At 44.3% G+C, this 13,681-nt stretch overlaps 2 protein-coding genes and 1 long non-coding RNA gene across 8 annotated transcripts in view; 1 reads left to right on the top strand and 2 right to left on the bottom strand.

Moving 5' to 3' along the window:
• LOC122412457 (dynein axonemal heavy chain 7-like) overlaps positions 1-3,648 on the bottom strand; it is a 19,090-nt gene extending 15,442 nt beyond the window's left edge. The window contains exons 1-9 of the mRNA XM_043421971.1: positions 3,105-3,648; positions 2,875-3,028; positions 2,652-2,801; positions 2,101-2,289; positions 1,644-2,020; positions 1,236-1,457; positions 848-1,145; positions 432-779; positions 94-359 (exon numbers count right to left, since the gene is read on the bottom strand). Coding sequence (XP_043277906.1) covers positions 94-359; positions 432-779; positions 848-1,145; positions 1,236-1,457; positions 1,644-2,020; positions 2,101-2,289; positions 2,652-2,801; positions 2,875-3,028; positions 3,105-3,583 — 2,483 coding nt within the window. The 5' untranslated portion in view covers positions 3,584-3,648. The remainder of the gene's footprint in view (positions 1-93; positions 360-431; positions 780-847; positions 1,146-1,235; positions 1,458-1,643; positions 2,021-2,100; positions 2,290-2,651; positions 2,802-2,874; positions 3,029-3,104) is intronic.
• Positions 1-4,732, top strand: part of LOC122412458 (uncharacterized) — an 11,486-nt gene extending 6,754 nt beyond the window's left edge. The window contains exons 6-10 of the long non-coding RNA XR_006261348.1: positions 1,363-1,699; positions 1,805-2,197; positions 2,690-2,830; positions 3,061-3,402; positions 3,527-4,732. This is a non-coding gene — a long non-coding RNA (uncharacterized lncRNA). The remainder of the gene's footprint in view (positions 1-1,362; positions 1,700-1,804; positions 2,198-2,689; positions 2,831-3,060; positions 3,403-3,526) is intronic.
• Positions 4,723-13,681, bottom strand: LOC122412456 (uncharacterized). 6 transcript variants are annotated; one of them, XM_043421969.1, is made up of 6 exons: positions 13,004-13,681; positions 10,441-10,537; positions 10,112-10,346; positions 9,809-9,827; positions 9,322-9,426; positions 4,723-7,759 (listed from the first exon to the last, which is right to left on the bottom strand). In XM_043421969.1, the coding sequence occupies exons 3-6, from the start codon at positions 10,307-10,309 to the stop codon at positions 7,713-7,715; spliced, it is 369 nt and encodes a 122-aa protein (XP_043277904.1). In that variant the 5' UTR covers positions 10,310-10,346; positions 10,441-10,537; positions 13,004-13,681; the 3' UTR covers positions 4,723-7,712. The 6 variants fall into 6 exon arrangements, with proteins under 6 accessions (XP_043277904.1, XP_043277905.1, XP_043277900.1 ...); XM_043421970.1 differs by having other exon boundaries at positions 13,066-13,681; XM_043421965.1 differs by lacking the exon at positions 13,004-13,681 and adding an exon at positions 11,999-12,288.

Below are 13,681 nucleotides of genomic sequence, written 5' to 3'. Positions count from 1 at the left end.
GTCCCATTTGATGGAGAATTCGAGACAAAACCCCCATGAAAGTGGAATACTTTTCGAAAAAATGAGCTTCGTACAAATGAGTGAGGAACTAACAGAGTTTCCTTTTCGAAAGGTTTGATGTACAGGGAATTCTTCATAGTTTGAGCTTTCGTGAGATGATCGTCGAGCTGCAATTGAATTTCGTCAACGCTCGCGATGACGTAAGTCCCCGTATCTCGATAAGGATTAACAGTGAATTCTATGTCGGTCCAATCGGCGTGCATCTTCAGGAGAGCCTTCTCCAGATTGCTCTCTTTGGTCGCAGCTTCGGAAATCCCTTCGAATTTCGCGACGTACTCGTCCAAGCCGAAGTCTATTATCTTCAATGATAAAACGAGGACTTATAGTGGGGAATTAGAAAAGGAAGTTCGGGTGTTCGGTTCCGGAATTACCTTGGCCATGGTCATTTGGTCATCGACCTTTATAGGAAATCCAACGATTTCTGAAACTTGGTTCCAGTGTCGAGCTTTCATTCCAGGATTTCCGAGGGTCATTATCAACGGCATGTGCTCTCTGAACTCTTCAATCTGAATTCTCACATTTTCGGCGAGTTTTCTAACAGTCTGATCCTGAAAACTTTTCTCAAGTTTCATGACCGTGCGGTAGGCCGTTCCGGAGTCAATGTCGATGGTTTCCGGGTCGTAGGTGCCGATCAAAGAGCCCATCCAGGTGTCGTGTTGGGTCAGGAACTCGCAGGCTGCGTCGTACAACTTTTTGTACGGTGCTAGTTTGTCTGCGATCTGAAAATCAATTGAACTGCCTCATGTTCGTACGAAAGAGTGTGAAGAGTTGCCAGCAGTCTTTCAACCTTTTTTCTCAACGGATATTCCGACATTTCCATTCCGAACAGCTCTTCTTCCTCGTTGAATTTCTCCACAGTCTCAATGGCATTGACCAACCGTTTTTCCAGGCTCGCAGCCTTCTTCTGGTACCGATATATTTCCTCGATATTGCCCCAATACTGCATTTCGTCACCGTGTTTTTCCCAGACGACGAGATCTCGCTGAAACTTTTCGATTCTCACGACCAGGGCTTCCCGGTATTCCTCAGTCTTTCTCGCCACGATTTTACGATGCTCCTCGAAAATCGGCGCCATTCGATGGTACCTCGACGAATCAAAATCGCGATTATTGAGCTCTTATCTCCACAACGATCAGAAATATTCAGAACTTTCGATCTCGGTTCATCAATCTCACCACTGAAACGCGAAATTATTCGTCTTGAGCTCAACCGGCGAGAGCGTCGTGTAATCCGACAAGAATTGAATGTATTCGATGATCTCCTTGAGCCGATCTTCCAGATCGAGCACCATTTTTGTTTCAGCTTCCTCGACGAACGCTGTCAGCTCCATCAGCTCTGCAGTATTGGACGGAACGCTGAGAGCCCTGTCTGCCATGTTCTGATACTCTTCTCCGATCCTTGATGAGAAAAATCGTGGAACAGGAAACTGAGTTAGATTCTGAGGCCCGAATCCGCCTCAGGCTTTGAAGAGACGTTGGAAAATTGATGAACGATTGGGAATTCAAATGCCGAAGGAAAGTTATAGTACAGAAAAAATTCCATTAAACAATTGTGAAGCGAAATCGTGAGAGGCATACGTTTACTTTTTCGATTTGTTCTGGTAGTCGAGGATCATCCTTTCGACGAGTTCGTCCCTCAGGTAACCGGCGACAGAGGCGATACCGTCCATGAGGTCTTTTCTGTGGACGTCGAAGAGTCCGCTGAAGAAAGTTCGGTCGTAATTAACCGGAATATTTTTTTTCAGAGCGTCGTATTTCTCGATGAGTTCTGCGTAACTTTCGAAAGTGTGAGGTGGATCGGCGTCCAGGAACGACGCGACGCGTTCGTTCTCGACGTCGTTGACGAGGCTCATCAGTTCGTCGAACTCCTGGAGCTGCAACTCCGGACCGATTCTTTGCTCTTGAATGAACTCCGCGATGTCGTACTTGTACACCTTGATCATCTCTCCCGATATCACCGGCTGACAAACAAAGTTATTCGTCGAAAGTTTAAATCAGCGAAAGCCTCCGGGCTCCCATCTCGACGCGATGCTTTTCGTACCTTCAGCACCGCTTGCTCCGATTCTTCTCTCTCGTACAGATTCGTCTCGATCCTAGTGAATCCGGAAACTGCACGGTGGAGCGTGCTCAGCAGAGATGTGAGCGTCTCCGCAAACACCTTGAAGGATGGATCGAACGCGATTGCTTTGCTCCTGATTACGACGTTCAACTCGAAACTTCGCTTTCGAGACTGTCGAACAATTTTCGAAATGGAGCAAACCGGGGCAATCATATTTTTTGAGAAGCAATTGCAGAAGAAAACAATTGGAATTCTTTCAAAATTTCTCTTTTTTTTTATAATTTTCATTTTGTTCTAAATTCATTTTCTTTATATCGCCCTTTTAGAAATTTTGTTTATGAAAATTTTGAAAGAATTCCACTTTCTTACTTTTATGGAAAAATCTAAAAAATTTTACGAATGATAAACAACGGAATGTCAAGAAAATATGAGTTTCATTAGATTCCATTCGGTTGCATGGATTGGAACGAATTACATAAATTTCGGTCGATTTCATTGATTTTATTTACACGATTTTTCAAGTTTGAACTTACGTCCATATCGAGGAGATAATTTCTGTAATCTTCCATAGAAACTAAACACAAACTCCGCAACTGGCTTTCCATGATGATCGCGAGGCAGTTCCAGAACCGCTGCATCTGCGATTCGTCCTCGAGACCTGGCAAAATTCCCTTTTTTCTGCCCTGCCAAAGTGCAAACGTCATGTGTCAAGGTTCAACACTGTTTTTTCTTAAAAAAAATTTCTCACAATCGTACCGTTTCAAAAATATGGAGAACTTTGGGCAGCCAATTATGGCAGAGGATAGCTCGAGTTTTTTCAATGATTTCCATGACTTTGGTCTCGAAGCCAGAGAGATCGCAGGACCGAGCGTGTAGTTCCAACTCTTTTTGATCGATTTGTCTGATCGAACTGTATTCACAGAGAAAATAACTTTATTTCAGGACATTGGTGAATAAAATGGAGGAGAGTGCGACGATTTTTCTACCTGAATTCCCGATGCCAAAGATCCAAAGTTTTACGAATGCAAGGATGATACAAAATAAGATTTTTCTTCAATTGGACTTTGATTCTTCTGTACTTGACTGTATATTCTGGTGGGAAATGTTTGATTTCAAAGTTCTCTTTGGAAATGGAAGCTTCGGGATCGCTGGGATCGTCGACTTTCAACGGGTCCTGGAGTACGAAGTCGACGATCGACTTTTTGATGCTCGAGGCGTAATCTTGCCGGGCGTCGCTGATGACCTGATTGAGTTTCGGCTTGAACTTGATTCTCCAGTTTGCGGGTACCAGGCTCAGTATTCTGTTCAACATTTCTTTGCACATCGGCGCGACGTGGATATCGTCGATGCCGTGCATTAAGTAATAATAATATTTCAAAACGTCATTATCGTTTTTCGCCTTCCGCAGGAGATCGACAGCGTCCTCGAAGACCGCTTCGTCCTCGCCGTCCTTGGTCATCAGCATTCTCACGAGATGCTGACGAAACTCCTCCCGCTTTTGCTTCGTAACGATGTACGAATTCAACTCGAAGAAGGACTCCTTTTCTCGACGGGATTTCGTCGGCAATGGCTTTCTCGATCTACCGAACAATGGAATTCGATCGTGAAATCAGCGCTCATGAGAAAATGCAATGAATTTATGTTTTCGAGCCAATTTTTACCGAAGGTTGAAAAAAGCTTAGTTTCTCTAGAGCGCGGTTTATCGAAAAGCTTAAAATAAAAGAAACGACTGTAAAAAATGGGAGGATCGTTGACGAGAAAAGCCGGGATTCTTACCTCCCGAAGCTGCTCGAGTCCCAGAGCATGGTTCGCGCCAATTCGGAGCTGTCGTTTCTCTCAAACGGACAAACGATTCGTTGTTCCTCGCAGACTTTGCAATTTCGATATTTTTTAACAGTTTTATCATCGCGAGTGAGTTCGTCACCCGCAGCTTTTCGTTTCTCGGATTTTCCACGAGATTTCCCAAGCTCTTTAGATCTGCGGGAGTGTCGTTCGCCGCTCTCCGAATATCGTTTCGCGGATTCGTTCATCGCGAAGGTTTCAGCGCTGAGGAATGCGAGACGTAAATCTCGAGCGAATTGTGCCAAAAGTCTCTCGATACCGAGGCGCGCGTTTGACTGACTTGCGTTGACGTTTATTTGACAGCTAAATTACACGTCTGGCGAGCACGTGAACGCATCGACTCTTATCACCGTGAAGGTTGAACGGGCGGCGAGTCTCAGCAAACACGAGCCCCGGACGACACGAGTAACTATAACAACCTCCAACGCGTTGCCAAGATACCCTCGTGGGATTGGGGGCTCTCAGAATCGAGGCGAGACGACGTCCTCGTCCTCGAAATTCCCAAATCAATATTTCTCGCGAGCCTCCACCTGACACAGGGAGATTCACTCGAACCGCTTCGAAGCCTCCGATACGAGGGACTTTAATCACTGACGTTTCTCGAGAGCACCAACTACAAGCGTGCTCTCCACGAGAGTATCAAACTTTTCACAAATCTTCGCTCCTTCTTCCTTCTCACCATTTTCATCGGAGCTTCGAGAATCAATCGATCTAACGAGTGGACTAAAACTTGTACGAAAGGAAGTAACGACCAAGCAGGCATTTCAATCTTCAATATTTCTTTCAAATTTATTTAACACACCGATTATAATATCTTAACCGTTCATAAATATCAAACACCGAAGACGATCACTATTTTTTTGACAATCATAGTAGTAGCAGTGGTAGTGGTGATGGCACACAATAAAGATGAAAATATTGATAATCATAACAATATTAAGTGTCATACAAATACTAAAGTGTCATCGCCGTAGTGACTGTAGTGAGTGCGCTGTTGAGTCGCTTCTGAACGCGGTGAAGATGGCGCTTTCCTGTTTCCCAATTATTTTTTCTTCGTTTTTACAATTTAAATAGCTCGGATCGAGGATCGTTCTGTCGATCTCAAATTCTCTAGCGAGTTTGTTGGATTGTGCTACGAATTGATAGCCCGAGGCTCACTCCCACTTACATGATTGATTGTCAATTTAATACGATATTTTTGTTCCCATTTGCTGCACTCGAATCGCCCTTTCGTCGCAGCTTTTTGTCCCCATATTCTCAATTCTTATTGTTCCTTTTACGAACGAGCTCTTATATGATTTGATAATTAAATAAAAAACTATAAGTTTGGGAAGAGAATAAAAATAAATATAATCTCTTTCAGTTTTTTCTCTTTTCTCAAATTATCCTAATCCTTATATACACGTATAGCTTCTTTACTCATTTATAAATATTCATCTTTTTACGTACTTCACACTCAAGTGTTTAACACTCTTAGGATCAAACAACTTGGAACATTTTATTCCAATCCGATTTTGCAGCTTCGAACGAAACGAGAACAAAATTTTATTTCGAAAATCAAATTTTTTGGTCGCTCCAGTCTCAAGAAGAGTTTGACGTTAAAATTTCTACCTTGTTTTGGTGAGTCGAAGGGCTTTTTTTTATTTACATTTACTCTGATCCTGTTTTCGTACTTTCGCCATAGATATGTGAGGTCTTTTTATAGGACAGTTTGTTCGAAGGCTTTTTCATGATAATATAGCAAATCCCCTTTCTCAGCGGATTCGTCGAAGCCTCTTAACGTTTTTTAGAAGCATCAGAGATTGCTCTCAAGGGGCTAAAGCAATTGTGAAGCTACGCAACGCACAGAAAGCTTAGAATCGCTCTGCTCGAAATATTTTCATCGAGATTAGTCACTGAAAAATTCGAGAGTTCGAAGAATTATTGGTCACGAGATACAGCGGTGTGGAGCCACCCCAATGGCTGGCTACTTCGGTCAACATTTTTCTGAATCCCATCACATTCGTCAGAATTAATACTTTTTTGTTAAGTCGAGCCTTTCTATTGAAAACCCCTTCGAATTTTCTTGACAAACTCAAACTTTAACACGATACAAACATTTTTGAAAAATTCCTCACAACTTCTCCTTGGAGCTTCGAATCATTTTTCCAAACTTTCTGATCGTTCTGCATGCAAAATTAGTAACGCAACGAACGAGTGACATTCAGATTAATGGACGATCCAGCTGTTCCACTCCTCCTTTCTCCACCCCACGAAAACTCGCTTCCAAGATCGTCTGTACTCCAAAATCATTTGATCTCACTGCTCTTCTGATCTCAAATATCTTCTCCCATCACGATGCAGCCTCCGAAATATTGCTGCTCCAAAAATTAGTCTCATTCCAATATACTTTTGTATTCTCCAATGAAAAAGTGAAATTTTAGTGTTCCAACGAGAAAGTGTCACTCCGAATATAACCACGAAAATCATAACTTTGATAAAACAACGATGTTCCTAGTGGTTCTTTCGTGTGTAACAAAATAGAGACACTCTGAAGACTATTTGCTCAAAAAGAGCTTCGCAACTTTCAAGCAAATCAGTACACTCGTACGAAAAGTCTTTCAATTGAATTCTAGACTCGATTTAAACCCTCAGACAGCCTCACAACTTTCGAGCAAATCAATACATTCGTACGAAAGTTGTTTAACTAAATTTTCGACTCGATTCTACCCCCGAGCAGCCTCAAAGCCTTCGAGCAAATCGATACGCTCGTCGTATCGTCGTTCAACTAAATTTCAGAGTAAATTTTACTCAAAAGCAGTTACGAGTGATGGAAGGAGCTTCCAGCGACTGGCAGTCGTCCTGAGGCATTTCCACAGAAAATGTGACTGTTGAAAGAGTCATGAAACATCGAAGCGGATCTGTAGAGACAGAGCAGTAGGAAAAAACGATTTTTGGGATGGTCAGAACTCGAGTTCTTTCGAAGCGGAGAAAACGAATGAACGACCAGGATGATCACGGGGTTAAGAGTAAGTGAATTAACAATACTGAGGATTCAGGACGGCATAGGAGTACAAAGAACTTTCGCCTTCGTCGCGGAGGGTTCAATCGAAGTATCTCTAAAAGCAGGGCGTCCCAATCGCACGAATTTGAGAGCCTGCAACGCTACTATGCTTAGTCGCTATACAATTATTGGGCCATCGGGCTAACGTTGAATGCGAACGAACTTCCTCAGTGACTTTGTCCCTTTTCTCCTTGCTTTTAGTCTCGTTTATACGCACAAGCTGTCCGTTGCGGACAGTCGAAGTTAGTGGCTATACAATAATTTCTACTTTTGTGAGACGCCGTTTGAGTTTGAGCGGAAAATCGTGCGTCGACGCTCCGGGCTCTTGGATTTGAGGGAAAAAGAATGAACGATGCGAAGGAAAACTGAGGGCCGGCGCTCAATTCTGGCGAGCTTTCCCGGTCGCGACCATTTTCATCGTTCGAGCGGAAAGTTTCCTCACTTCCTTTGCCCGGGAGCAATTGATTTGCGGTGATTTGAGCGAAGTATTGAAAGACGTGGGAGAAGAAGGCTCGCAACTCTGCCACATCGGTGCCCTCGCGAAGAGTCGCCTCCGCGCTCCTATTCCATTCGCTTGTCAAACTGCACAAACCTCCCGCAGCAAGTGGAGGAACGAGGGACCGAGGGACTTCGTCATTGGATATCGTCATCACTGTTCGTTAGATCGCAGTTCCGTTACGACGGCGGAACTTCCGGTATCGGAAAGCGGTTAAGGTCTCGTGAAGCGATATCGGTACGGCGTCCAGGCGAACAATTCTATGGAAAGAACAAAATTTCTTTACTCTTCATTCATTCGGTTTTTCCTCACGTTTTTATTAATTCTCGGTCAACGTCGCGTAAGCGGTCGTTGCGTTATAGTACGAGTCGTTTGTCGATAATTATCGATTGCTCGAGTCCGTCAACATGCGGTGGCGCGTCACACTCGCGTTATCGGGGTGCCGAAATTCGTCTGTGCAATCCGTACAAATTCCTTCTTCATTCTTCGATCTTTATTCTACTATTTAACAATGATTTTTATACAACTCTCACTCGTGCGCGATTGCGCGAAGCCCGGGAACGGTGACGAAAAGAAATTGAGAATTTTGGCATCCGGAAGACGCTCCGCTCGCCATTCGAATCGATCGCGAATAAGTTTCGAGCTTGGCAAGCCCCGGAATAAGTTTTCCAGCACTTTTTATTCTCGCCTTCGTTCCCGCGCCACTGGAAAACTCCCCCATTCGCATTTCCACTTCCACCTTACTTTCTTCACAAAATAGCATGCTTTACTATCCAACAAATGAGAAAACAATAACATTGGATTATATAAAAGTACTCTTAACCTAGGTGTACGTAGCTGAATGATTGTCGCAAACAAATTCACCAAAGTACAGTTCAACTTTCATCCATTTTGGCAACCGCAACGGTCTATTAAACGGGATAAATGTTGGTGTTTGTTGGAAAAGGTGCGAGGGGCAAAGCGGCTTCTTATTTACGTACTTATCGGTCTAAATAAAGGTACAAAAATCATGCTCCAAGCAAGCCTCGTCAACGCTCTACGCAAAGTAAACAAGCAATGAAAAACGAGCTACGTGAGACGAGAGTCCTGATGGGACTTCGATCTTTACATTGGTCCATGTGCCCGGGTGATTCTCGCTTGGACAGTGTATTTTAGCGAAAAACAATAATCGTTCAACTAACGACGTAAAAAATAAAAATTTCGACCCCCAAAGCGCACATTTTGCTCCATCGACACGCGAGCTTCACCGGGTCCAGGAGCGCCGAGGCTTTCCGGGCTGCTGGCCTCTTCGGACCGACGACCGAGCCCCAAAATTTATAAGTCGAAAAAATCGAACCAAGAATCCAATTCCGAAGGATCGTCTCGGGGCTCCCAGAGCCCCGGTGCGCTTTGGGAGCGGTCGAGGACTTCTACGCGGTTGAATTACGTGTACATGAGATATTTTGGCGTCTGAAGATGGTCGATGAGTTTGCTGCGAATGTTATTCGTCCGGTCGTGGGGCCCCTCCTCGTTCGTCGCGTCCAGGGAAGTCTTAGCCAGCTCCCGGCTCGCGAGCACCACGATTCGAGCCTCCGGGCGCGCCGGAAGGTCGCAATGAATGATCGTGAGAGAATGACTCGTGTCGGTGAGTGTACGGAGGTGACAGAACGCTACTTTGGGAGAATGCTCATTCGAAAGGCACACAGACGGCACAGCGATCCGCAGAGCATAAATTCGCACAGTTTCCTTCTTCTGCGACTAACGAGCTCGGCCAAGGATCAGCGGGAGCCGATTTCTACGCTCAACACAGACCTACACGGCGACAAATCTCTCTACGATTTACCATTGGTCGTGAAGCACGGGCACAGCGCGTTCAGTATCCGATTGCAGAAGCCACGGGCTCGGTTGTTCCAGCGGCCGACGGGATCCCCGCCCTTCAATCTACTGCCTGCGCAACATGCATTTTCCTCTTGTTATACAATCCCGGGGAACTCGCTATTTTTATCACATTTTTATTTATCACCTTTCTGCCCCCTTTTTTAACTCTTCCCAAGCTTAACTCCCTGCTCTCGCTCTTATTTACTTTACTCGAGGCTCGATCTCTCCCACCCTTTGCCAAATGCCAATTTCAAGTTACTCGCATTCCATTTATTACTCCCGGCGCATTCAGCACACTCGGTCTATCTCTAACTACCGGATTATCTCATCGCATGCGAGACTCGAGGGAATATATATATATATCGTGTGTATGTTAAGGTTTGTATCCAATTCAGGGCTTCTTTCACGTTTTTTTCTATACGCTCTAACAATTGTCACTGCTTTTGGTATACCTTCGCTCGCCTCGCCAGCCTGCAAATAAAAAACAAACATTTTTAGTGTCCACTCGATCATGAGTCGTTCGACAGCTTCATAAATTGAGGGCGAACTGAAATTTCGGGATTTTCGAACATTCCATTGGGACGTTGAGCAAATTTTGAGGCGCGAACGAAATTTCTTTTTTCATTCAACAAATTGATTGAGGGGAAAATTTTTTTCTCGGCGGCGGTCCGATTCTTTACTTTTTTACTTTAAAGTCTCGAAAGATCGATCCTCGCGGGTCGGAAGTAAATCGGTCGATTTATCTCGTCGCTTACCTCGGACTCGAATTTTCTTTTGGTCGCCTCGGAAGCCGCGGTCTCGATGACCTCGGTGACGAACTTGGTCGTCTCTTTCATGAGCTCCTCGTCCTCCTTGAACGCCTCTTTCCTCTGCTCCAGACTACCCGCTACGAGACTCTTCTCGTGCTCCTCCATTATCGGCGAGTGGAAAGACAAAGTCATTCGCCCGGTCATTCCGCCTTTGATATCGACGAGCCACCCAATCACGGCACTGCCATTCGAGTCAGTTTTTAACAAACCCTCCGCTCCCGCCTCTCTCGACAGCCTCTTTTAATAACCCCTTTTCTCGTCCGCCCCATACTCACCCCCTTCGACGAACGCACCTTCTCGTCTTCTCACCTCAAACGCTCCGGGTCACTCGACTCACCGAGCGTCATAATACTCTCGCTACGGTACGATGCTCTGGAATTTATTAACGAGACACTCGTTACGTTCGACACTTTATAAATCCGAGGTGCGAGCACGTGTTCTCAGCACGGTTAACGTCACGGAGGAATAATTTGATGTTTGGCAAAAAGTTCAAACGACGCGCAAAATTTCGCGGGAAATATAAAAAATGTTGAGGAGTTGCGAAAATTTTGAGGAAATTCACGAAATTTTGCGGTTAAAACTGCAAAAATTTACACAAGATTTTCTAAGAACTTTGCTTTGGCAAATTATTTTGGGATTTTCAGTTTTTGGGGAAAACACGATTCTTACGACCTGTTGCGTTTTCGTTCGCGGCCGCGACTTCGTTCGGAACGAGATTCGAGAACCGGGGTGGATGTTCCTCTTTCGGGATTCGCGAAATAATTCCTCGCCGGCGGCTGCTCGAACGACGAAAACTGACGAGTCGAGGGGAAATGGGATCGCACGGATTCAAGCGAAAAAAGGACAAAAGGATTTTATTTTTTAGTGGATACAAGAAAAAACGATCTTGTTACGCCGCTCAAGATGCTTCCGAATAATCGATGCTTTATTTCATTCGCTTCTCTCGACTACTTTTTCCACGAGAACAACCAATGCGTTCTCCCTGCCCGAGTCCGAGAAGAGGGTGAGAACCCCTATTCTTGTGCTTCTATAAATTCTTTACCGCAAAATCATTGAAAATAGTTGAAATCTTCGAGCAAATAACGATGCGAGATTGAATCTGGTCTTTCGTTATTTGAGAAAAATGCGCTTCGCTTTTATTTCGGGCTCGAACGAATGCCGATTTTGTGAACTCTACCGAGCGGCATTTTCTGGGAAAATATTCTCCAACGTTACGGATTCGCGGAAGCCGAAGGAGCGACCGTTCCAAGAAAATCAGACTCGAAGCGCTATCGCGATCCGGAAGCCTGAAAAAACACTTTATTCGTGCGTATTTTTCACTCACTTTGAAAAAAGTTGAAAAAAAAAAACCGAAACGTCCGTCCGTGAATAACGAGAATGAGACACAACACAAATCTGACGCGAGTCTCGATCCAAATTTGAACAACGAGAAAGAAGCTCGTGCACGCAGTGCTCGCTTGCTTAATAACTCGCAACGTGACAGGTGGATCGCGAAGGGGGTCGAGATTCGAATCTATGTCAGGAGTATTTGCACGGTGGTTGCTGAGAAATACGTTAGAATCACTCGAAGTAAACGGCGGCCGAGACGAGCTCGATAACCGAGCCGAAAGTCACGACTCGGTTTACCCAGCGAACGAGAATGGTTCAGTTCTATTTCGAACAAAAACGTTGAAGCTCAATTTTTTCGGTAACGTCGTTAAGCACATCGCGTCGTTCGATTGGGAATCACAATTGAGAGCCTGCATCCCGCGGATGAAACGATTCACGGACTTCAATATTTGGGGGGGAGAAAAAAACTGTGAAAACCGCCAACGACGGCGCTGAACAAAGCACCTTACACCAAGTGGTAAACAAACAACAGCGCACCTCAATGCTCCCCTCCTTCGTCTGAACTACACAAATTATTATTGAATTTTCTTAAATTGGAACGGAAATACAAAAAAGTGATAGAGAACGAAATAAAACTCGCGATGTTTCTGTACTCGACACTCGGATCGCCGTATCAACGCATCCGAACCCGCGCGTTGTACTGAGAAACAGTCGACGGGGGCGGGAGAGGCCGGGGAATTTTGCCGGGCTCGTAATGATCGGCCGCGCGCGGCTGTTTGAGCCTGGTCTCCTCGCGCTTGATTCGCCTCACTGGGTTATCACTTTCTCTTCCCCTCCCTCCCTCTTTTCACCCTGAGCCTCCCCCCGTTATCGCGAAAAATGGGCTTCGAGCATGCGTCGAAATCGAACGAGCAAAAGAGGGCTTTGCTCTCTGTACGCGCTCGGCACTTTCAGCCGAGAGTCTTTATGCAAATTTTCGATGTTCCCTGAAATAATCGAGTCTGAAACGTGTTCGACCAATATTTTCTGCTAGAATCATCGCTTCCGTCAAAATTAGAATCGAGGAAAAATTACGTTCGAAATTTTATTAACATTCACATTTCAATCGGAATAAAGTTGAAAAACTACAGAAAAATATGTCGGGATTGAGCCCGAAACAAATCGATTTCGAAATCGCACGCTCGGCCCGTTTCCTCATTTCTGGGCTTGGACGAAACTTCCCTTTCTTCTGATCGATCGAATTATTGCATGGAATATACATTATTTTGACGTTGGCAGTGCAAGATTTATCGAAGCGGATGACATCCTCGAGCCACACGGTTACTTCACTACTCGGCTTCGCAGGTTGCCGTTACTATATTTACGAGTTTTTGTCAATATCAATCAGCGAAATTGGTTCACAGCTGGATTTCTAGCGATAAAACTTCGACGTTGCTTGGACACAGCGTTAAAAAAAATTGACGAATTAATCAAAAAGAACATTATTCAAAAATAGACGAGAATCTGTACTTCAGTGACTTGCAACTGCAACGGTAGTCGAGTGACGTTTATGTAATAAAGACGAGAAATACGCTTGAAGTGCTCCAGCATTGGATCTTCGCTCCGTCAGATTTCACAACTCCATTCCTTGTCATTAGTTCGTTGATGTAAGCGTACAACTTCCGTTACAAAAGTTTTCATTGTCCTCATTTTTCTCTAAAAATGGCGTTACGGACTTGGAATTACACCTCGAAATATTCAGACACGACCGAAATATTTTGATCCTTCAGAAAACCACGTGCCATTTTTTTCATACCGATTGGATCTTCTCATTGCGATTTTTTCAAACTTTTAGGTTATCGATCCTAACAATTATTGCGAAAAAAATTGAATCGACACCCGACGTGACTGTTGTATTTTTATTCCCGTTTTTTGAGACGTCCGTTAACTCTGTGAGAGCAAACACTAAGACTGAACAATAAAAGTCCATATCAAAAAGCGTGTAACACTTTTTCGCATAGATTCGGTGGAAGAATCTTATAAAAAATTTGGAAGCTCAGGAAAGTTTCATGGAAAATTGATATTCGCGCTTCACTTCTAGGTCGTGAGTGTCAAAATTGATTTTTTTAAATTTTACTGAAGGAATCATTGTTTCAATCTAGCCTGTGTTTTTTACTAAACGAACTTCAATTTTTCCGAAATAAATAA

This window comes from Venturia canescens, chromosome 6, assembly GCF_019457755.1.
Source record: "Venturia canescens isolate UGA chromosome 6, ASM1945775v1, whole genome shotgun sequence".
Classification (NCBI taxonomy): domain Eukaryota; kingdom Metazoa; phylum Arthropoda; class Insecta; order Hymenoptera; family Ichneumonidae; genus Venturia; species Venturia canescens.
Note: the sequence above shows the minus strand (reverse complement) of the source record. Positions and strands in the feature narration are given on the sequence as shown.

Excerpts from the sequence above, each read along its gene's own strand:
- LOC122412456 (XM_043421969.1), bottom strand. The coding sequence starts at position 10,309 with ATGACCGGGCGAATGACTTTGTCTTTCCACTCGCCGATAATGGAGGAG. Across the intron at positions 7,760-9,321 it reads CCCGTGCTTCACGACCAATG|AATTGTTCGCCTGGACGCCG; the intron begins GTAAATCGTAGA and ends TTCTTTCCATAG.